The sequence below is a fragment of the Pinus tabuliformis genome, chromosome 4_2 (genome assembly GCF_031772625.1).
Source record: "Pinus tabuliformis cultivar Carrire ecotype Pingquan chromosome 4_2, CPIR1, whole genome shotgun sequence".
Classification (NCBI taxonomy): Eukaryota; Viridiplantae; Streptophyta; class Pinopsida; order Pinales; family Pinaceae; genus Pinus; species Pinus tabuliformis.
Window position 1 is genome coordinate 778,839,211 of NC_142304.1, and position 24,959 is coordinate 778,864,169.

The window sequence follows — 24,959 nt, forward strand, 5'->3', positions numbered from 1 at the left end:
CTTCAACCTGCATACATGAGATTTCCGGTCATGAACCTCAAACCCCTCGAGTTGTTCCACATAGACTTCCTCTTTGATCGAACCATGCAAGAAAGCGGTCTTGACATCCATCTGATGTAGGTTCCATCCTTAAGAGGCAGCAAGGGCTATGATCGAGCGGATGGTGGTGTATCAGGCAACAACTGCAAATATTTCATCGTAATCTACACCTTCCTTTTGAGAGAAGCCTCAGGGAACAAAGCGAGCCTTGAACTTTTCTGCACTTCCATCAGCTCCATGCCTGATTTTGTAGAGCCACTTAGAGATGACAACCGATTTGTCCTGGGGTCTAGGAACCACATCCCAGACATCATTCTTCATAATAGACTCATACTCTTCATTCATAGCATCCTTCCACACTTGTTGCTTCACAGTTTCTTCAAATGATGAAGGTTCATTTTGAATGATAGTTCTCATGGCGATCAAGTATCCTTGATACCTGTTCGGCTTCTTGCTCTCACGGGAAATCCCCCTCGATGCAATATGTCTCTCGGCATCTTAGAGAGTCTCCCTGAGCCATGAGGGTCTCCTCTTGGAGGAGGAAGCCTCTTGGGGAGGAGGATCAATATGATTCATAGGTTCATCAATATCCGGCATCGTCTCATCCTATTTTTCACCCTGTCTTCCAGTGTTAGCTTCTTTGTCCTTCCTTGGGATAAGAAGGTTGTTTATCTTGCTGAAAGCCATATCTTTGTCAAAGGTGACATCATGACTTATCTCAACTTCCCTTTGACCATCCACATAAATTCTATAACCCTTAGAATTTTCGCTATAGCCCACAAAGATTCCTTTCTTCCCAAATGCACCCAATTTGCTTCTTTTCTCTTTCAGCACATGAAAATATACGGGACTTCCAAAAATTCTAAAGTGAGAGACATCGGGTTTCTTACCAGTGAACATTTCTTCGGGAGTCTTGGAGTTCAATGCTTGATGAGGGCATCGATTTTGAACATACACAACGGTATTCACAGCTTCGGCCCATAGAAACTTCGAAAGCCCTTGATCATGAAGCATGGCACGAACAGCTTCCACAATAGTACAATTCTTCCTTTCAACCACACCATTCTGCTCGGGAGTGTATGGTGTTGTGGTCTCCCTCTTAATGCCAGCTTCTCTGCAATAGTCATGGAATTCATTGGATTCATACTCAGTCCCATTATCAGTCCTCAATATCTTGATTCTCTTCTCGGATTGGTTTTCGATCATGGCTTTGAAGTGATGGAACCAGGTGAACACTTCATCCTTCTTTTTCAAGAAGTAGATCCAAGTCTTGAGAGAATAACCATCCGTAAAAGTGAGATAATATAAGTATCGTCCCAAACAGTTTACGGGCATCATACCAGATATGTCGGAGTGGATCAACTGCAATATATCGCTAGTCTTGCTATTATTTGAGGGGAATGGTCCCCTTGTAAGTTTTCCTTCGACACATCTCGGACATGTACCTTCATGCTCTACTTTGAACTCGGGCATACCTGTCACCATCTGTCTCACATCAGGAAGAGCTTTATAATGAAGATGGGCAAACCTCCGGTGCCATAGCTCAAATTGTAGAGATGTGTCACAAGACATGGCTCCCAATGGACTTCCTCCAACTTGATACAAAGTGTCAACCCGGAACCTAAGAGTAAAAGCATCTTTAAAATTCATTTTCCAAACACGTACCTTTCCATCAATGAATGCCACCTTGTATCCTTTGTCTTCCATCGCCGAAATGGACACCACGTTCTTCTTGAGATCAGGTACATATAGAAATTATTGTAAATGAATCGTGTTACTTTGATTCAATTGAATTATAACATTCCCTACTCCGTTCAAAGGATAGGCGGCATCGTCTCCAAGAATAATCTCCAAGTTTGTCTCCTTCTCTATCAGATTAGAGAGAGCTTCCTTGTACTCGGTGAAGTGCCTTGAGGCACCACTATCAATTAGCCAATTCCCCAAAGTGTCCAAAGGAGAGGTAGTGGAGAGGGCCGATATTAGATAGTACTCATTTTGATTATTGTTAACAACATTTGATTCTTCATACCTGGAGTTCCTTGCTTTCTTGGAGGGTTGACCATTTCCTTGATGTCCCACATTCCTTTTCCCTTTGCCATTGAACCTGCCATTCTTTTGATTGTTGTTGTTGAAGTTGCCACTAGAATGATTGTGATCATCATCATGTGAGGTGTCCCTTCCATTTGGACACTCCTTTGCATAGTGCCCAAACTTTTTGCGAACAAAGCACTTGCCCTTCCTTCCACCCTTTGATCCAGGCTTTCGATTGAAATGACCTTTAGACCCTGCATTATTTCTTCAAACCCTAGAATTCAATCATTATTGGGAATAGTGGTTCTAAATATATACCACTCGGGTGGGAGTCCTCTAAGGGTAGTGATAGTAAATTCCCTATCAGGAATGACTTCTCCAATCGATAGAAGATCATTCTTGATCTCAGTGATCCTTAAGAAGTAGGATTGAATATCCTCATCCTTGCCCTTCTTAATATCCTTCAATTTATTTTTGAGAAATAAAATTTGATTTGCATCACTAACCTTGAACATGCTGACCAACCTATCATAGATCTCCTTGGAGGTGTTCAAATCGAAGATGTAGGCCACCAGTCGCTTGTCAATGGAATCTTTGATAATCTTCTTCGCTTTGACTTCAACCTTGTTGTACTTGTTCTTTGTAGCAGCCGGTGCATTTGAAGGAGGCTCAGGGATTTTACCCCTCACATAATCCAACACTTCTTGTTCTTCCAATGTCAGATCAAGAGACATCTTCCATCCATGATAGTCAGACTTTTCACGGAGCTTGTCTTCAGCCGAGAAGTGGGATGAGGAACCCATTGAGCCTTTTGTCCTTGTCCAACTGTCTTCGGTGATTGCTCTTTCACTCTTGCTTGGGCTTTGTCTTCACCTCAGCTCTGATACCATGTTAATTTTTGGTATGTTCTATGCTTAAGAGCAATTTACTTCAATTTCTTTATTAGCCCAATATCAATATCCAATTTAGCAATCACATCAGCATGATAGTAAAATGCAGATAGAACATAAACATAAACAGTAGAAGACAAGCCAAGACAAGAGGGCACAAGATGTGGCACCAACTAGGGACAAACCCACGTTACCCTTGATCAATTCTTCTTATATTCTTCAATAGTTCAGCAGAGAGAGATGGTACAAATTTACAAGTCTGATCATTTATGACAGCAGCAATAAATCCCTAACCAGAAAAGTCAACGCCCATCAAACAAGGCAGAAATCTTCCTCTAAGCAGCTCAGTGAAACCCAGTCAACTGCGGCCTCCAACAGCAAACCCAAACAGTCCAAAACAACCTAGAAAATGTCAGTCAAATGCTGGTCAACAAAAGTCAAACTACAGCCAGCAACTAGGGCAGTCAACACTGGTCAAACCAGAGGTCATATCACCTCGGTTTCCATGCCCAAATCTATGGCCTGCCAAAGAGAAGCTGCCACACCCAAAGCGCAGTCAAAGGGAGGTCAACGCTGGTCAACGCAGCCCAAAACAGCAGCCTCTGAACTTCGGTCAAACTGGCATTCCAATATTGACTTGACAAATGGATGGTCATCTAAATCCAAGCATGGGGATAACTGAAAATTACCAAGATAAGGAAGCAAGGGAAGTTGAAACAAATCTGTTATCATGTCCTCCTCTTGTTGACCAAGAATATCACTCTATGTGTAAGCTTCCATCATGAGAATTTTCCAAATTTGCATTTGTAAAAGATGGCCACTCCAAAAGTTCCTTCGCATCATCATCAGTATCATAAACAGCGCATCATAATCATAGTGTAGTCAAGCATGATTAGAATAACGGTTCATGCCACTCTTGTATTAAAATAAAGGAATTGAAAGCTTGACAAATTATACTAGCTCTAACCCACTACTGTGCTAAGCAAGCTTGATGTGCAAGAACTTACAAATTATAGCTCCGCTGCCTCGACAATTCTTGCATACAGGTCTAGGTTTTTCAATTTCATCCAACATTGTGCTTGAATCATTTTCTTCAATTGCACCAGAACAAGCTCCACCAACAATTGTTGACGCAACACCCATGCAAATAGAACATATTAAGAGTCGGCGTGAAGTTGACACTGGACTTTTCTGCAAAAGGATGCATAAAGTCTAATTAGTACTGCATATGCATAATAATAAAATTTTGTTTGTTTCTATAAGAAAAGGAGGTGAACTGCAGAAAAATTGGCATAGAAACATAGGCATGAATAATTTTCAAGCATTAAAGTTTATTTCAAAAGTTGAAAATAATGTACGAAAAGAATTTGCCAAAATAGAATAACAAACATATTACTCGTCTTCAAGATAAAATGTAGACCCATGACCACCAACCCTAAGATTATTGTCAAATTTTATGTTTTTTGATCTGTTATATGTAAGTAAAAATTAAAACAGAGGATCCTGGATACTAATATATCACTTTTCAAAGTAGTCAAATAAGAGCATGGGATAGGGATGCATCTATGGAACCAGAGAAGATGGCTAGATATAAGGAATCAGGATACAAAATAACGATTTTGATAAAAAGCTAAAACAGTAAATGGTATATTATATGCAACATTTGACTAGACAAGTGACATAATCAGAAAAAATTCAAAGCTGCAAACATTTTGCTCAGGTTATGTTTAGTGTGAACATGGGCTGAAGATCTCATGGTCATAAAAAATAGTTGTAATAACTTTGAAATTGGACTATTCTTGGACTATACAATTTTTAAATATGAGCATGGGTCAGGTGAGTTTGGAAATCTGACAAGATGTACATGATTTTCAATGCTTTGACACATAAAATTATAGGTCAAGGGAGGTCAAGGGAGAATTCAACCGAAATTACAAGATGCTCAGGACCAACAGGTTATGGATTATTCATTGGTTACATAATATATCATAAATGTATCCACAATTTAATGTATTCAATCAGGTCAATGTGATATAAGACATCTACAAATTATAGGTCAAATGAGAGTTCAACCCAAATTACACAATGCACAGGACTGACAGGTTACAGGTTATTCATTGTTTATAAAACTTAAAATATCCTAAATGTATACATAAGTCAATGTATTCAATTATGTCAATGTGATATATATATATATATATATATATATATATATATATATATATATTATGTATACATTTAGGATATTTTAAGTTTTATAACCAATGATATTTTAAGTTTTATAAGACACATCTACAAATTATAGGTCAAATGAGAATTAAACCCAAATTACACAATGCACAGGACTGACAGGTTACAGGTTATTCATTAGTTATAAAACTTAAAATATCATAAATGTATACATAACTCAATGTATTAAATTATGTCAATGCAATGTGATATATATATTGCAAATTCAGAGAAACATTTCCAGAATTCTGGGCTTTCAAAGAGATATGCTACCATCCAAATATTTGGGAGTACTGCTCACAGACAAACCTCTGAACAAGACAGTATGGGAGCCTGTGATTAATAAGCTGCAGGACAAAACTCGAAAATGGACAAGCAGGTCTTTGAACTTGGCAGGCAGGCTGGTGCTTATAAAAGCTGTCCTTCAATCAGTTCCCATCTTCATGTTTTCAGCCCTTCCAGCTCCAAAAGGAGTTATGCAACAATGCAGAAATATCCAAAGAGATTTTCTTTGGGGCAAAGGGGAAGAAAAGAAGAAATGGGCCTTGGTTGCCTGGGAAAAGATATGTAAACCTAAAACACACGGAGGTTTAGGACTGGATGATCCTGAAGTGCTAAACAAGGTTTTGGGGGCAAAATTATGGTGGAGATGGATAAAAGATTCAGATGCTCCTTGGGCACAAATTTGGAACCAGAAATATGCAAGTAATTGGCAAGACAAGGACCATATAAGAATGTCTGGAATCATAAAAGGCTCCCACATCTGGAATAAAGCTTGGGAGAATAGAGGCATAGTTCAGAGAAATAGCTTCTGGGAAATTAGAGCTGGAGACCTTGCATGGTTTTGGGAGGATAAATGGCAACAGGAACCTAAGCTGTTAAGAGAAGACTTTGCAGATCTCAAGCATGATACTGACACCAAAGGGTTACTCCGAGTAAATGAATTTTGGGATCAGACAAATAGCAGAGGAAAATGGAGAACTTGGAGGGAAATGGATTACAGGGATAATGGCCTCTTGAAAGCACAGGCTGATGCTCTAACAGCCATCCTGGATCAAAGAAAGATCCTGATATCAGCTGATTCTGACCAACTAAGATGGGGAAATAACAATGAAGGCACCTTTAACCTTAAAGAGGCAAAACGCATAGCCCTTGAGCTTGATTCTACAAAACTGGATGGGGTTTGGAAGAATCTTTGGAAGAACCAAGGATGGATGAAAACCAAACTGTTCATGTGGCTAGTGCATCATAAGAAAATTCTGACCTGGGAGAACATCCGAAAAAGGGGTGTTTCTGGCCCATCCAGATGCCAGCTATGTGAATCACAAGAGGAAACTATGGAGCACCTTCTCAACCTCTGCATATTTACTTCCACGTTGTGGGATGGGATTGCCTCAATATTCAGACAAACAGATAGGGACAGAGGAAGCATTACCAATACCCTAAGGAATTGGAGGAGAAACTTCTCTGATTATGAAATGGTAAACAAAGCTTGGGCTTTAGCTCCCAGCTTCCTAATTTGGGACGTCTGGAAAGAACGCAACAATAGAATTTTCAAAAATAAAAAGAGTTCCTCCCAGAGTATCATGGAACAAATTTTAAAACAGCTCAAGGAGACGGTTGGGACTTTAATGCAAACACCCCCTAAGAACCTCCCTTCAAATGTTGATGTGCAAATACTACTTCAGTTAGGTATGCAGGGGCTTATTCCTCAGGGCAATAACAGATTGGTAGGGCAACCAGTCACTGATAAAGATTTCTGGCATCCACCCCCTCAGGGATATATGAAATGTAACATAGATGGGGCCTCAAAAGGAAATCCGGGCATGGCTGGTTATGGGGGAGTGATAAGGGATGAAAAGGGTTGTATACAATACATTTTTCATTGTAATTTGGGAAGAGCCACAAACAATATGGCGGAGCTAATGGCCCTAGAGCAATGTTTAGAAATCCTGAAGAACAACAATCTTCAGAACATAATAATTGAAGCAGACTCTGAGTTGATTATCAATTCGGTCAAGAGAATCTGTTGTGGTTCGGCTCCGGAAAAAGTCTCGAGACATTGGAGGCTTCTTCAGGTCTATCAAAGGATCCATCTCCACCTTCAGAACATGAGAACCTTAAGGTTCACACATGTGCGCAGGACTGCCAATAAATTGGCGGATATACTAGCCAATAAAGGCGCTCTCTGTGCTAAGAGCAGCAATAAGTATAGATGGAAAGAGGTTCCCCAGGGTAGATTGAGGGATGATTGTCTCAACCAAGCGAATGTGGACCGAGAAATCCATCAGAACAGGGGATGCTAGCAGATCGCAACAGTTGGGTTTTAGTAGATTCACAATCAACAGGAAGCGGTTTTCCTGGGGTAATTTTGAAAACGACATTCAGCCCGTTGTCAGCTATATCAGCCCAGAACAGCTCAGACCCAAGGTTCTAGGGTGGGTGATGATTTACAGCAAGAGGATTTATTTAATCTATCTTTCTCCACGGATCAACTCAGCTTTTCTCTACAGGGAGATGGGGTGGGGAGTTTCCAGTCAGAAGGAACAGTGGAATTCCTACCATAGATATGGATATGTCGGCAATGGACGCAGCGAATCAACGATTTTTTAATTCATACCACGGCTATGATGGTTTTCGGGTTTTCGGAAAGCCTCATTACCTGAAGTGGTTTTCTTGAAATGAGCCCGATGCCACTCATTGATCGACACTTGTCGCAGGAAGGAAAGAGAATACCACCTTTATCGGGCGGGTATTCCTCCTGCTTCTCTTCCATCTGATATCCCTCTCAACCGTTGGATCGAACGGTTGAGGATCAATGGCCGAGATTCAAGGTGCATGTTGGTGGGTCCGGGTCAGATTCATGGCTTCCTCAGCAGACCCGAAATCTTCTAGGTATAAGATCTATTTCTTCTTTATGTCCACCACTAGTTCTTCTATACCGCCCTCAAGGTGGTTTTCGGTTCATCGGGTGCCCTCAACTCCGAAAGTGGTTTCCTAGAAATGAGCCCAATGCCACTCATCACGCAACACGTGGCTCTAGCAAGAGAGAGAATACCGCCCTCATCGGGCGGGTATTCTTGGCTTCTTTTCTACCCGATATCTATTTCAACCGTTGGATCTTGCAGTGGAGGATCAACGGCCCAGGATCACTGTGCATGTTGGGGGGTCCGGGTCAGATACTTGGTTTCCTTAGCGGGCCCGATTTCTGTTTTGTGTGGGCCATATCTCCTTTTTAATTACACTGCTATGTGGGAAGGGGTCACGTACTTTTGAATCATTTAGTTTCTCACTCGTTGGATCTTGGAGGACGGGTCAAGTGATTCAGTAGTCTCTTGGCTCAGGTCGCGAGCCGTTGGCTCTTTTCCCAAGGCGCCTAGAGATAGCCTTATCTCTGGCCATTTTCCACCCTGGGTTTTTTGTATTTTATGTAATATATTTTATACAGAGAAATGAAAAGAAGGTTCGACTCTTGCTTAAGCAAAAAAAGATATATATATTGCAAATGTACTAAATCAAGTCAATGTGATATATATATTTGAATTCGAACCAAATTTCATCAATTGCCAAACAAACTTGAACCCAAACCATGTGACTTAGCATAGTTTACTCATCTTTATTTGCCAAGATGATTTAGGAGTGAATATGGAATCAATGTCATAAGGTTTGCCGAATTTGAACCTTGAGGTTCGAAATTCGGCAAACCCCCAAAAAAATTCAGATTCGTTTAGGTTCGCCGAACCTGAAATCCAAACCCAAAGGTCAAACCTGATCGAATTCAAATCTAATCAAATTCAAGCCTCAAGTCAAACCTAAAGCCAAATTTGATAATAAAAAAAAAATGAGGTTCGCGCTTATGGATTATAACTACTTGACATTATTGACTTCCTTTTTTAAATTTTGAAATTTGAAGATGTTCTCCATGATTTTGCAATATAGTTGTATTGTAATTTGTATGTTTAAATTCTGATTATGTTTCAATTTTGTGATTTTTTCAGAGATTACAAGTATATAATGTCTATGTTTCAATTTTTCAATTTTGTGATTTTTTCAGAGATTACAAGTATATAATGTCTATGTTTCAATTTTGTGATTTTTTCAGAGATTACAAGTATATAATGTCTTTTGACATTATAGACATTATTTTAAATTTTGAAGATTGAAAATTATGCCATTTCTTTTTGCATTTGCAAACTACTATGGTGTATGTTTACATTTAACTAATGTCATTGATAATTAGATGTTATTATGATTAAGTTATTCATGTATGTTTACTAATCAGAATTCTTACTCATATATGTTTATTGATTGATTTTGATTTTTTATTATTTTATGTTCTTTTATATATATATATATATATATATATAGTGAAAAATATGTATAATCGAACTTAATGCCGAACCTCATAGGAACCCTCATCAGAAAATTCGAATTAAAATCAGCCTTAATCTTTGCCGAACTCGAGTTCGAACCCGAACAATGTGACATAGGATGGAATAGATATAATCGAACTTAATGCCGAACCTCATACGAACCCTCATTAGAAAATTCAAATTAAAATCAGACTTAATCTTTGCCGAACTCGAGTTCAAACCCGAACCATGTGACATAGGATGGAATAGATATCGAAGAAATGAATAATGAATGTGCCAATAATCGGAAAACTATATTTATCACAGCTCATGTTCTAAGAATTTCTGACACATTTAAAAATATCAAACTTTGTTATCAGCACAATATCCCTAGCCTTACCACCATTCTCTAGTTGAGATGAAAAGAGAAGAACATATCCTTGTTTTGACTAGGGCCAACAAAAAGTCTATTGCCTACTTGTCATTATCAAGCATGCAAGTCAAAGCCTACTCTATTGCAATAGATAATTTTGGTTGTAAATTTATCAAGGACTACTCTATGAAGAATTTGAATGAGGTTTGGCAAAGAGGAATCCTTAAACAATATGCTTACCACACATTCTTCTATAGATCAGCGTATGAGCTTATGTACACAAGAGTGCCCATGTCTGTTATTTTCATCAGAGATAGTTGGATTCACATTATTAAGCATTATTTATGGCCCTAAATTGTCTATATTATTCATAATGTCATCTTAATGAATTTCCTTGTCATATGAAAAAGCTGATATGCATATGCAAGTAGAATAAATGAATTAAATTCGATTCCTAACATTGGCAGGTATTAAGACAAGAGGATTTTCTGGTCATGAGGGGTAGTCAGAGATGTCTTTTTAATTGTTAAAAATGGCAACCTCCAATATCGAGAATGATTTTCTTGTAACAAGTCTTTTGTGTCATTAATCACACCAAGTTATTTATTACTCGAACAGCACGTTAACAAGTTTTGAAAAGAATAAGTCATTTAGCACTAACAATGTTGATAACATCGACAGTATGCCGAAAATTTATGATTTTTTGGCCCAAAAAAATCGTGATTTCTCCTACAAAGTAAACGTCACTTGGTTTACTAAAAAATCACAATTTTCACCAATTTTTCGAATCACCAAGCCAGCAAAACCCACAGAGTTTTGGCAGTTTTGGTTTTTATTTTTCTCATTTGTGTTTCTTGGTTGTTGGAGAATGAAGAAGGGTTTGTGGTCATCATCACTAATTGTGGAGATAGCTAAACAACCATCATCATCACCATCAAGGATATTTTAGTGGCCCAGCGGGTTCAATTTCATTTGCCAATTGGTGTTGAATCTTCCATTCATAGGTATGTATTTAATCCAATGTTGCACGACTCATACTCGTATAAGACTCGGCGAGGCATTGACTCATCTACTCGTATAAGACTCGGGAACAACCCTTATAAGACTCGTCAAAATACAAACAAAAAAAACTTAAAATGTGGTAAATTTTAAGCACAAAAAAGAAACTAATGACAATTCCAATCCTTATAAGTTATAAAAACCACAATATATGCAATAATTCATAACATCATCTCATATCTATAATGAGGAGTCAAATTCATGGCCAAGGAAGATGGACTTGAGCAAGATCAAATGCATCATTTATCATAAGCATGGGCATTGTGCATCATAGTGTCCAAATGAGAAGAAGAGTAAAGGGCAGTAGTAGCAAAAGCAAATGGCAACCTCTGCAGAAACTCAAAGGAATGAGTTTTCTACCAAATTCCAGAAGGATTTCTCGATGGCATCTTGCCTTTCTACCAACACATTTCCAAGGGATACTTGGTATGTGGACAATGGGGTATATCGGCATATGACATGAGCTCAATAGATTTTTCCAATCTGAAAGGGCACAACTCAAGGCTTCAAGTAGAACTTGGTGATGATGTCAAGTACTCAGTAGCAAGAGTCGGTACCATTCCCTTCTAGTTCCAATCAAGTAACCTTTTAGACTTTAACAATGCTCTGTTTGTTCCAGCTCTCATGAAGAACTTGCTTTCAATTTAAGTTATGGGGAATAGGAGCCATGCAGTAGAGTTCAAGACCTAGTAGGTCCTCATCAGGCTAAAGGAATCTAACCTAGAAGCAGCACAAGTGATAGGTGGTTAGTGAAGGCAATTAATACAAGTCGTAGGATGAACCTATTCGAGCCCTAGTACATAACAAAGATGGCTTGTATGAGTTGTGCCTGTGGCACAAGACAATGAGGTACTTGCATCATAAAGCACTCCCTATCTAAGGGAGATAGTCACAGGTATTCTAGAGTTCAGCATTCAACAACAAGGAGTATGGAAAGGGTGCACACTTGGCAAGCATGCCAAGGCTATTTTCCCATGCAATGAGCATAGGTCTAAGGAGATTTTAGACTTGGTGCATTTGGATGTCTATAGACTAATTTTATTAGCATGAATATTAGGAAGCATGTAATATGTTTCATTTATCGATGAATTCTCTCAAAAGATTTGGATCTACTTCTCAAAGACCAAGGATGAGGTCATTAGCAAGTTTTAGGAGTTCAAAGCTCTAGTTGACACCAAACAAGGAAGAGGATCGAAGTCTTGAAATTAGACAATGGGATTGATTATACCCCCAAGGAGTACGAGGGCTTATACAAGGAGGCAAAAATCAAGTGGAGACTAATTGTTCCAAAAAAACCAAAGCAAAATGGGGTTGCAAATTGAAAGAACTAATCCATCATAGGGACTACTAAGGCCATAACTCATGACCAAGATGTGTGAAGTGAAGAGTTTGGGTGAAGTGAAGAGTTACTTTGGTAAAATAAATTTTTATCGAGTTTATTAGCTTTATTTTAAAGGTGATTGATGGGGAAAGACTAGTGCCAAATATCCCAAAGGGCATATGGAGCTATGAAGCAATAAAGAGAACTTGTTATGGATGATAAATATTGGGAGAAATAATTGTTGTTATAACATGCAGAAAATTAGTAATGGTTGCAGATTTAATATGGTTGGAAATAAAAGAGTAAAAGGCCCTTCCAAAGATGTGCTTGAATGAACTTGAAATAACATTAAGACGAGCTCCTACTTTAGGCTGATAATCAATAACATATCTTGCAATGAAATGACATGTAATAGATAAGGTCTGTCAACCACTAAGTAAAAGCAACAAAAGCCTTAATATATCTTGCAATGAAATGACATGTAATAGATAAGGTCTGTCAACCACTAAGTAAAAGCAACAAAAGCCTTAGATACAATGCACCTCATCCAAAGCCTTTTTCCAAGTGACAAAAACCACACTTAGCTTCAAATTCTTATTGCAGTAGCATTAAACATGAATCCTGGGAATATAAATCAATAAGAGACGGAAGATGGAATGCCAGACATAAGATGAAACTTTGCTAATCATATTGTCGTTCAAAGATCTTCAATACAAGCCAAAACCAAGAGAATATCGTTTCCTCAAACCATCAATGGTTAATACCAATGTTGCACGACTCCCTCCAATTTCCCTTTTCCTCCACCTCATTTCCAAAAAATAAAAAAAGAAAAAAATAAAAAGAAAAAACGAATTTTTGGACAGTTTGGGGGTTTTGTTGCCGAAAGGGTCTTATAGGGGTCCGATGCGAGTCTTATAGGCTACCCACGGGTCTTAGAAGGGTAAACGGGTCTTGTACAAAACCCACCGAGTAAGGGTAAAGAACACAGGTTTAATGAGGGTCATCCATCCTCCCTTCTGACCCGTTCTTACCTGCGGGTTTAATAAGGTTGCTGCTTCACTGATTTAATCCCACCATGTTAATGACATTTTTCATAGATTTATGCATGCTTGCTTGCCTCTTTGCTTTCGTACATTTTTCTTCTTATTTTTGTCATTTTTCCATGATTGTCATGCCAATAAAACAATGTAAGGGTTTTTTTTAATGGGATAGCAAACTTGATTTTAATTTTTTATCCACCCTCTTATTGTCATCTTCCATTGCTATTAATCTAATCTAGAGGTTTGATTTTAAACCAATAGGCTGTTATTTATTCTAGTGGGGATTTAGTGGCATCTTCTTGTGCTTTTTGATGCCTTAAGTTTGATTTTGAAGCTGTCCATTTCAATTGCAAATATGACAAAGGCTTTGGACCCATTTTGGCAATATGGGAAACTTGAAGATGGGACAAACCGGCAATGATTGAATTGTAAATTGTGTGGGCAGCATATGATGGGAGGGATTAGCAGGTCGAAATGCCATTTGACTAAAATCCCCGGGTATGATGATGGGAATTGTCCTCAACCTAGCCCAAAGGTTATGACAGTTGCACATGATTCAAATCATGCAAAGGATAGAAAAAAAGAAGATCCAACTAACAAACAAGGTCGAACATGCAATCAGAGGTTCAGGGCTATCCATCAGAGAAAGTTTTTTTTTTTTTTTGGGGCCGGGGGGGGTCTCCATGGCTTCACCTACCAAAAGGTACTCACCTTTTTTTGTTCCACATCCCGGAGTTGGAGCACAACCTGGTACGAACATTGTGCCCTAGATTGATAAGAAACAAATAATTACAGTCACCTTCAAGAGGGAAACCTCCTTTTACAATGAATACAAGGTACAAGGAAAGATTTGATGATCCTACAACTATGTCTCCTTAGTGTATATATAGGAGACAAACATACAATTATAATAAATGGGACCATGAAAGGTTCTAACCCACATAATAATATAACAATAGAAATGTAATCACTCAATATCTAGGGTTTAATAAGGGGTTTTAGGATTAACATGGGGGTTATATAGGGCTTCACATGCCCCTCCCCTTCAAACAAGTGTTGTTCTCAACACTTAACTAACTACTAGTGTCTTTGCATGAACAACTCATCTTGCCATCTCTCTTCTTCCACTAGTAGGTTTTGATAATTTGGCATCTCAGGGACAAATTCCCTCCATTAGACAATCTTCCTCATCCACAGTAACCCCAAATTTCCCTTGGAAGAATTTAATTTGGTTAAGGAAAAATTATTTTTTGAAATGAAAACCCACAGTGGCATAAAAGCCAAGGTCAACCTAAAAGGATAATTAGCCCTCCTCCAATGCCTATAAATATAGCATCAAGGCATCTCATTTGGAGACATCATCAAGCATCTATCTCTTCTCTCAATGGTTCGTACATTTGAGCAAGTTCTCTTCAAACGCGTGAAGGAAGAAGTCTTCAAGTCTTCTTTTCTATTAGCCGAAATCTAATTATGTTTGGGTGACTTTGACTAGTGTTTTCCAGCCTTGTTTTGGGACATTTTGACTCGCTTTGACCAAACTTTGACCTATTCTGGAAGGCCACATTTATTGGCACGAGGACTGAGGTTTTTTGGTCATGTTGACTACAGTTGACCGTAGGTCTTGAGCACAGACCTTCTCTCTTCATTGACCAAATTTGACTATGATTTTTGGGTCTGTTTTGACGAAGGTTTGACCAGCATTGGAGGTCAAGTTTATTGACTGTTGACCAAGCTCTTGGAGAACGGTTTGACCATTCACTGCTGGACTGGTTAGGGCACATTTGACTATTGTTGACTTTGATAGATTTGCGGACTTTGACCATATTTGACTTGGGACAAATTTGAATATTGGCTCATCATTTGATATTGGTTGGTTGACTTTGTTGGATAGTCAAAGGATTGACTTTGACTCTGTTGACCACTAAAGTTGCACCTAAATTTTTTTTGAAGACTCCATGCCCAAGGATATGTTAAACGCTTCATGTACCATCAAAGTTCATATATCATCAGAGTTTTTTAACTCTAACTTCTTCTCATCTTCTTCTATATTGTAGTTGTGAAAATTCTTAGACTCAAAGGAACCCCTACTACAGCAAATCTAAATCTACTTCACCTACTTGATTTTTAAATTACATTCATGAAGTTATTCTTCTGAATAGTGAGACAAACTACTTCTGCAGCCTACACTTAATTAAATATTTGATCTCATGAAATAGAAAACAAAGCAAAGAACAAGATACATAGGACACACTTATTTTTGGACACAATAGTCCTTGGAAAACCCAATGCGGGAAAATCAGTGCAGCAGTTCTGGGGGTTTATTATTATGCAGGAGAAATATCTTAATACAAATCTAGGATGCTCATCTAGCAATTATTTACAGAGAAAAATACTAGCGAAAATCTGAGTGAGTTTTACCTCACTTCACCCAGCAGAATTCCCATTGATCAGACACAAAACTGGCTAACCCCGACTATTTCTACGTTGACCCTGCGTAGGTTTTGCATCAGCCTTTCAGGCTCTGCGTCAACCCTGTGTCAGCTTCTCTTCCCTCTGCATCAGTTATCCCAATTGTTCCAGCAATTCTCAACAGTTCCAGTTCTTCTCGGCAGTTCTGGATTCTACGTCACAAGCAACTTATCTACTCTGCATAGGCCTCTCTGGCTCTGCGTCAAGGCTGCGTGGGCTTATACTGGCCCAGCGTCAACTCTCTCGGCTATTGCATTGCCTCTCTACAAGCTCTCTCCACCTCTCTGTTAGTATTCTTCGAAAAGTCCTTCTGGATTCTCACTGCCCCTTTGCTGCTGAACAATCACTTAGTTCGAATTTCTTAGCTTCCTAGCCCCAGAAATCGAACTCTAGATCAATTCTCTCTCCCTGTGTGTGTTTCCAAATGAACACCAAGCCTCCATTTTATACTTTTCATGTTGAGTCTTCAACGGCCGAAATTAAGTCTCTAATCAACGGCTAAGATTAAAACATGACTTGATCCGTCTTCTAGATCATTCTCACCCATATTTTGATTTCCCTAAGTTTAGACTTAAGAACTCCATTAAAAATATTAATTATTTAAATAAAATACAATTTGGGTGGAATTTCAGCAAATAGTTTTTGGGTTCTTTAGAACTCATGTGCCTTAGCCTCTCCATCAATTTTCAAGGCTAGAGCACTTCCGATGCTACCAAAAATTAACAGTACTCAGATTCCACAAGCCCTATGGGGATAATGTAAAGTGATGCTAGTGTGATGAATTGAGTCATGTAACAGGCCTAGGTAACTTCGGACATTGTCTTCAAGTGAGTTTACCTAGGGGGTTTTTTTTGCTTGGTTAATTATTAGGTACTTTCAAGCAATTTAATAATTAATTGAGTTTTTTTCCTCCAAGCATAACCCCAAAGTCGGAGTGCGACTTGAGAAAAGGCCTTGGGTGAGTCCTAGTGCCTAGAGTCGTTGTATATTACCATACTAAATCACTCGTAAAATTTTGCAGAATTTGATTAGGTCTAGGGGTCAATTTTTTTATTTTTAAAATTCCCGATGGAAGGAAATTTTAATAAATTCTAATTGTAAAATGTAATAAGTGATGTCTCGAGAAGTTGTATCGGCTATGTATGCTCAAAATTACACATCTCACCCTCAAATTTCTATTAAGACACACTTTGAGGGGCAAAAAATAAGTTATAGACCCTCAAAACCCACTTTTCCTAAGTTTAGTAGAAAATGTGGCAATAAATTAGCCCAACAATTAAATACATGGAGAAAAATAAATATCCACACGTGCTAAAATAATGTGGAAATGATGTGAAAATTCATCTAAAAGTCAAAGTCAAATTAGAAAATGATGTGGACTCCACCTAAGCCATAAATCAAATTTCTTGGAGGGGACCACCAGTTCCCCTAGGCACATTGCAGTTTTTTAGGGAGACAGCTCGAGTTTCATGGATGAGTCACCCACTTGGTGTTCTTTGACTTGAGTTACACCAAGAGATGAGTGGTCTCCCACTACTCCACTCTAGTACACACATGTCCCTCCTCTAGAAATGTGTGGAAGCCTCTAAGGACTACGTTGGGCCAGCGAAAGAAATTCGAATTGCATTTGGATACACTTGGATCCTCCACTCAAGAGTTCGATTTTGCCTTGGGATCTTCTCCAACTCCACTTGTCACATGGTTTTCTCATTGGAATTTGCTCCCATTTTTCTATTTAAGTGAGCTTTGGGCTCTCACTATGTACTCTTGATACTAGTTATTGTGCTTACGGAAGCGCTGCTATTTTGTACACTTTCAAACATCAATAAAGACTTTGGGGTTTCATTCATGAGAAGTTCTTCCTCCTTGGAGCGTGGTATGATCTTGTGTTTATTTTCCTTCTATATGTGCTAATTATTTTATGCTTCCATATACTTTTAGGATATGTCTTGATGTAGAGCTATCTTGCATCGATACATGATTTAGAAATCGTGCTTTAAATTTAGATAGTCTTAGTAGATTTCACATAAATCTCTAGGCCTCCTTCTCATTGCATAATTTTTAAATCTATATGTGGAGCTAATCTTTTGATTGTGTCTTGTAGAAAGGAAATATTTAGTTGGATGAATGATCAAGTGTGAGGGCAAATCTTTGGAGAGACCAACCTACTCTCGATATGCTTATGAAGGAAATCCCATTTGTTCTTTGAGCCTCATAGTCTAATCTTATACAATTGTATTGTAGGGGTGCTAGCCATAGCTTGTATACAAGCCAAGCTATTCTCAAATTTAAAATCATCTCTTTTAAAAATATTGTGCTTCATTGATATCATTTTGCTATTTTGGAGTTTAATTATGGCTAAGCAATGATGAGAGTTTACTCACTCTTTAGCTTAGTCTTTGTAGATTATATTGTATATATATTTCATTCTCTTCATTGATTTTTTTAGGCTAACTTTTGGTTTGTTTTGTAGCCATACTAACTTGTTTTGTGGCAGCTTGAAAGAGCATCCATTTGAGACATCTAACACGCTTTTTGCAGGACTTTTGGCATAGTATTTGCAGCCCTCTTTGTGACTATTTGCAGCTCTTTTTGTTGTCCTCATTTGTTGTTGTTGTAACGACCCATCTCTAAATACATATATTATACGCTCCAGAATATTAAAAAAAAAAATCATATTAATAAAATAGAATAAAGATTAAGTATTAGTATCAATAATTAATTAATATAAAGTTATAAAGTTCATATTAAAAACAAATACAAATAAAACAAAAGTATATATGAATATCATAAAGTTAAATGACAAACAAATATGATAAAGTACATATAACTGTTATAAAGTTATAAAGGATACGCTATATGGTTATAATGAGGCGTGATAGTGTTATAATGACAATAACACATATATAAGGTTTAAACGTTAAATACCTTAATGCTACATATAAACACCTGTAACGGGAGTGTGACTCACGCTCATGAGGAATGTTGTCACCACGAGAGAAAGCGGTGGAGTCGCTGGTGTGCAGGGCGGCCACCGCTAAACGCAGGCTATAAACCGCAGATAATGGGCTGAGAAGGGGGGGAACAGAAATCAGGAGAAAACCAGGAGGACAAACCAGGAGGAAGAAAATTGACCATTGGAAGAGCTTTAAGCACATTCTGAGGTTCTGGGCACGGGGGACAGTGAGCTTCTGTTGAGAAGCTTACTGGATTGAGCAGCCAGGCTCTGCTCAGTCTGGCTGGGTGGAATTGGTTTCCCGGTAATTGGAGCAGCGTAGCCGCAGGCAACATCATCTGCAGCAGTTCAGGTAGCAGTTCAGGTAGGTACCTGCTTTAAAATTCTTATTGTATCTGTATTTCAGTTTTTCGGTTCTTACTGTATCTGCATTTCAGTTTTCGGTTCTTACACATGGTATCAGAGCCAAGTTCAAACCCTTCGGGACCTCACAGGCCCTACGCTCGTGTAAATTGTGGTTAAATTCTGCTGCGTAAAAACTTTTAAGAAATTCTCGGTTACATTTCTGCGGTTTGAATCTAAGACCCCATGTTTACAAGCGTTGTGTGTTACCACTAAACCCTAGACGCGTGAGTTCTCTACGGCGTTTTACAGTGGTAATGAGAAAAGGGCAGTTGAAATGGATGCTAATGGGTTTATGAAGAACAGATGGGTACATGAAATCGATAATTTTGATTTCTTAACTGTTGTGTTGTCCCTGTACATTGAATATCCGTACCGAATTTCAAATTGGCGTATTAATACATATTTTCATTAGAGATTTGAAATGCCCCATGTGGTCCATGGCCTTGAGGTTTTTTTAGAACATCTCCAAATTTACATTTGGCCGTCTTGAATTACGCTTGGCATGGTTTACAGCATATTAGGTTTTCTTCGAATTCACTCTACTTTTCCTCTCAATAGGGTAACTTTGTTCCTTTGCTTAAGGGGTTGAGTTGGGCTTCAATCTTATTCAAAAAATGACATCGCTTCTTGAAAGGCTTTGCTTTGTGAGCTCCTCGTGGTATTTAGTTAACATTTCGCAGTAAGCCCCATAAATTGATCTAGTTTGGGTCGGATCCGGATTTGAACACATAACCTATGCGTTCCATCAACCACGCCTTACCAATCTCGTTCTGGGTCCATTCCGATGCTCAGACTCGACCGATGTTGTTGGTTTTCGTATTCATGGCTAAGCGCATCTAGACGCAACGCAACTCGGGAGGAGTCCCACCCTTTTGACAGTCGATGTAAGCTCCCATCAAGTTCGGATACGGTGGATGGGCTAATATTTTGGATTTTATTGCATCCGCCTCACTGAAATGGGGACTATCCGCCTCCAAAGACGTTATTATCCGCGCTACACGTGGTCATTCTATTTTGGGCATGGCACGGGATAGATTTGACCATGTGTCTCCGCTGGAAGCAAATATTAACTCCAACGATGGTTCTTACATATGGTTACCATTAGACAACGCCGAGGTTGCTGCTGTTCCTGAGATTTTCATACATATTAATTTTACTGGATTAAATTTACATTTTAATGAATATATCGGAGTTTTCAAATTTAATTAAATTCATAGCTTTTAAATTAAATTCATATCGGAGCTTTTATTTTTGCACATGGTCATTCTATTTTGGACATTCACGGTATATAATTGATCTAAAACAGGTTAAATTTACATATACGGTTGTGGTTCATAACCATTTTCAACCATTCTATCCAAAAACTCCAGAGAATCGATATAGTTTCCCTGTTTAAAGCACCCATTAATAAGAGCTACATAAATTGCTTCATTGGGACAGAGCTCTCTCGCTAACATATTTTAATCAGCTGGTCTGCCTCAAGGAGTCTGCCTGCCTTGCATAATCCTGCAATTAAGGCACTATAAGTATCTACAGTAGGCTGTCAATGCTTCTCCATCATTTTGTCAAGAAGCTTAAATGCGAGATCACTGCTTATTTCAAGTGGCATTCCATCCAGGTCATGAATTCCATCTAAGTTATCAGGATCTGAACTACCTACTGCATCCTCATCAGTAATCAAGTGTTCCTTCTGTGTCTTGTTTTCTTGAACTATATCATGCATAAGCACTCAATAAGTTCGATAATTAGGTTGGCATCCTAAATTTATCATCCTACTTAAATAGATTAAAAGCATGATCCACCCTGCCTGATTTGACGTTGCCATCCATCAATGATGTGTATGTTACTTGGTTGGGTTGTAAACCTTTCTCCTTCATTTCACCAATGAACATTTCAGCCTCTTCCAGTCTGCCTTCCCTGCAAAGTCCATAGATCAGTGCACTGTAAGTGTAGACATTGGACCTCACACACTCTACAAGACTATGACTCGCACTATAGTATCCTTATGACTATATCACACTTGCACAAATGCAAGACCTTGGTTTAGCATTGACATTCAGCTCTCTTATATTGATCACATCACTATGACATGTATGAAATTAGTATTCACATGTCTCGGCATTATTATAACAGCAATATAGCATGATTGCTCACAATTATGATTGTACTGATTGTCATCTTAGCATGTGTGACATCAAGTTTCTTTAGCCATGTACTGACATAATCATCGCATAGTAAGGAACAGAAGCCTTATGGTAATGTATGTCTTTGAGCATTTCTGAATCATATACATTCACTCAGAATCAGTTGGGTACTATGACTCGCACTATAGTATCCTTATGACTATATCACACTTGCACAAATGCAGGACCTTGGTTTAGCATTGACATTCAGCTCTCTTATATTGATCACATCACTATGCCATGTATGAAATCAGTATTCACATGTCTCAGCATTATTATAACAGCAATATAGCATGATTGCTCACAATTATGATTGTACTGATTGTCATCTTAGCATGTGTGACATCAAGTTTCTTTAGCCATGTACTGACATAATCATCGCATAGTAAGGAACAGAAGCCTTATGGCAATGTATGTCTTTGAGCATTTCTGAATCATATACATTCACTCAGAATCAGTTGGGTACAGTTCTGCCCAAAATCTCGAGTTCTGTTGGAACCAAATAAGTTGAGATGGAGCCAAGTCTTCTTATAGTTGTAAATTTATCCATATGACTGAAGGGCCATCATAAACCTCTGTCGTGTCTTAAGGAATGAAAGGATGTCTCTGTCTTCAACAAGCCTGCATCAATTATAGTAGAGTTTCGTCTCTTACTGCTCCATTTACACCTTAACACGAGACGGCAGGATAAATCAAAGCTATCTTTATATGTGCACAAATGTGACGGACACCTTTTTCCAGACTCTGTTTATGAAAGAAAATCTACAGAACTCTTCCAGAGTAATTTTATGAGATTAACACATTAAAACAGAAATACCCACCCCCTCAGTCAGATATATGTCAAAATTTTCCATAGGATTCGACTTCAAGCCATCTCCTCCACAAAGAGCGTGCCTTAACCAATGTGTTGAGTATTTTATATTCTTATTTCGACTTGATATATACTCTATACCGAGGATGTATAGGCTTTGGAATTATAGTGAATGTGTTGCATTTTGGATGTAAGGTTGAAGCATTTTGAGAATCATAATGTTTATATTTGCCTAGGTCTCTGTTGTCGGGTTCTTCCTGTATGTGCTTATAGGTACTTCCTGGCAAGATCTCTCTCTCTTTTGCATACACATGTGATTAACTTCTTTAGTCATACTATCATGATTCCTTTATGCAAAAGCCTTTGGTTGGAGGAAGCTTCACATTGTTCGTTAATTAGCTGAGAAGTATCTCACTCATAGGTCTAAGTTTTTATCACTTTGATTTAGTTAAGAGTAAGATTAGATTCTATTGTCAGATGGACTCCTGTATCCTATGATGTCGTCTAAGTTGAAATCTTTTGACCCTTTTTGTCATTAATTCTGCATCCATCCTAATTGCTTCCAGTTGTTTCTCATCCTTGTTATGGTTTATTCCTAGTAGCTGGTTGATTTGAATATGTTTTTTTCGTGAATCTGTTTTCAGACTGTACCTTGTAGTGTTGGGATTATCCAACTTTAAAAAAAAAAATTGTGAACTTGATTTCTATTTTTGTAAAATAATCTATTCCTTAAAATTAGTTAATGGATTTTAACTTAAGTATCCATGTATTTTCATATCATAAATGGCATTGTATCAAATAATGTTCTAGATTTTGTATAAACCCATGATCAGATTGCTCATCAGACTGTAAACAGTTAAAGGGACACCACTTTACTACCAACACCTTGTCTGGTGCAGTTGACTCAATCATGGATTCTTCGCAATCCTCATTTTCATTTTTGTCAAAGGTGCTTTAGCACTCTCTGTTTCTTGCTCACAGCCACTTGATTGTGCAATAAAACATCAACAGTTTGCTTGCTTTCATTAGATTGTTTCTTAGACTTAGTAGAGTTTTTCCCAGAAACCGGTAGTTTGTCCGCAGTATCTGCTACCTATAATATTTATTTAAGCTTTGAATTACAGCTTGGTTTGCCTCCAAATTCATTGCCTTGAGAATATAGTCGGTCTGAAGGCTGCTCTTCACACCTTCCATTGCTGTTGCCTGCAAGAAGCAAGCAACTAAGAGGCCATTTTGGCCTGTTTCTATAAATATAAAAACAATAGTAATTTATTGCAATGGGCACTTTTGTAACCATAAGGAAATCATCAAGACCTTGCTATTGCATCAATTCCTTTAATTAGGAATCGAGAAAAGGCAGCGTTATCAGTTTAAAATAGTGCAAAGATTTGGAAAGAGGTCAACCATTTTCTTGGATTAATTGCTCCATCATCATGAATTTTGCAACATCTGTGCAATCTTTAGAAGTGACTAGTAAAAAGTTTAATCCATACTTGTTATCATCAATACTGCTTCAATAATTCTTCAAAACTAAGTTCCATGCTGAAATTTATGAAGGTTCTACAATAATGATTAAACTCAGCAAGCTAGTATTTTCCAAGACCTTTAACATCAAAACTAGATATTTCTTCAACCACCAAATGGAATGGTCCAAATTTCTCATAGATTATTCTTGTTTATGCTCTCTTATAAAAATCTTTTAATCACCTTATATGGATACCAGTCGAATTTTATGCCAGATTTAAGTTGACTTATGTTTTCTTATCCTTCTTTGGGCCCAGTCTACACACTAAACTTTCTCAGATAATATCTATGCAAGTTTTCTGCCAAATATTGTGAAATTTGAACGTATGATAGCACAAAATTTTCTATAAATCCAATTGCAGCCAATTTGCATCAACCATTAAAGTGTTATGTGCAATTTATAAAAACTACTTTTCAAAGCATTCTTCAGAGAACAAAATTGTACTAATTGTATCCTTTGACGGGGTCATTCTTAAACAAAACTGGTTCTAACAATCATAATCACATTTTATCCTAATTTATTTCCTCCGTTTAACCCCAATCTACATTTATGATATACTGCTGAACTGTATCTCTTCTAGATTTTAATCATGACATGTCTATGGTAAATTTTCCGGCTAAAGGTCAAACTGCTATGGTACCAGGTGAGATATCATGATATTGACTATATTCTTGCGATATTGGCAACATTGGCGTTGACAATCTCGGAGCGGCTGAAAAAATTGCTCTCAATTGACGTGGATATGAATGAGGTTTTAAAATGTTCTTTGATAACAGAAACGTATTCTATATATGTTGTGCCTCAGCTAGCAAAGTTTTTACCATAGCTGAGCTTCTAGATGATGCCAAAGCTTATTAGTATTTCCTAGTATTTGGACCTCTATATTTCCGAGTCAATGTGCACCTTATTAATTATGTGGTGCTCTTTATCTATCTACATACCTAGATTTCTGTACAACTGTAGAACCCTAACTTTCCCTCTCGTGGTCCCACACTCAACTGCTAAGGAATTGACTGGGAAGAAATTTTAAACATGTCAAATTCTTATTAACGAAACAAGCATTATCACATATATTGTTCAGTTTGTCAAGACTTACAACATGTTATAATAAGAAATTGTCACTTCCGTTTGTCAAGACCTACAGAATCTGTAGATTCTGTTATTTGGAGTGCAATATAAAAACAGTTTATCGTTTATGTGAACTACTTAAAATTAAGGATGTCCACCTGCAAACTGTTGTAGAACCCATCGAGTATATTGGTTCTCATAAATTCTA

The 24,959-nt window shown here is 37.9% G+C and overlaps 1 protein-coding gene across 1 annotated transcript in view; it reads right to left on the reverse strand.

Annotated features, from left to right (window-relative positions):
- LOC149171964 (protein PHOTOSYSTEM I ASSEMBLY 2, chloroplastic-like) overlaps positions 1–24,959 on the reverse strand; it is a 218,003-nt gene that overhangs the window by 162,490 nt on the left and 30,554 nt on the right. The window contains exon 2 of the mRNA XM_089424164.1: positions 3,968–4,151. Within this exon, the coding sequence (XP_089280290.1) occupies positions 3,968–4,151 (184 nt within the window). The remainder of the gene's footprint in view (positions 1–3,967; positions 4,152–24,959) is intronic.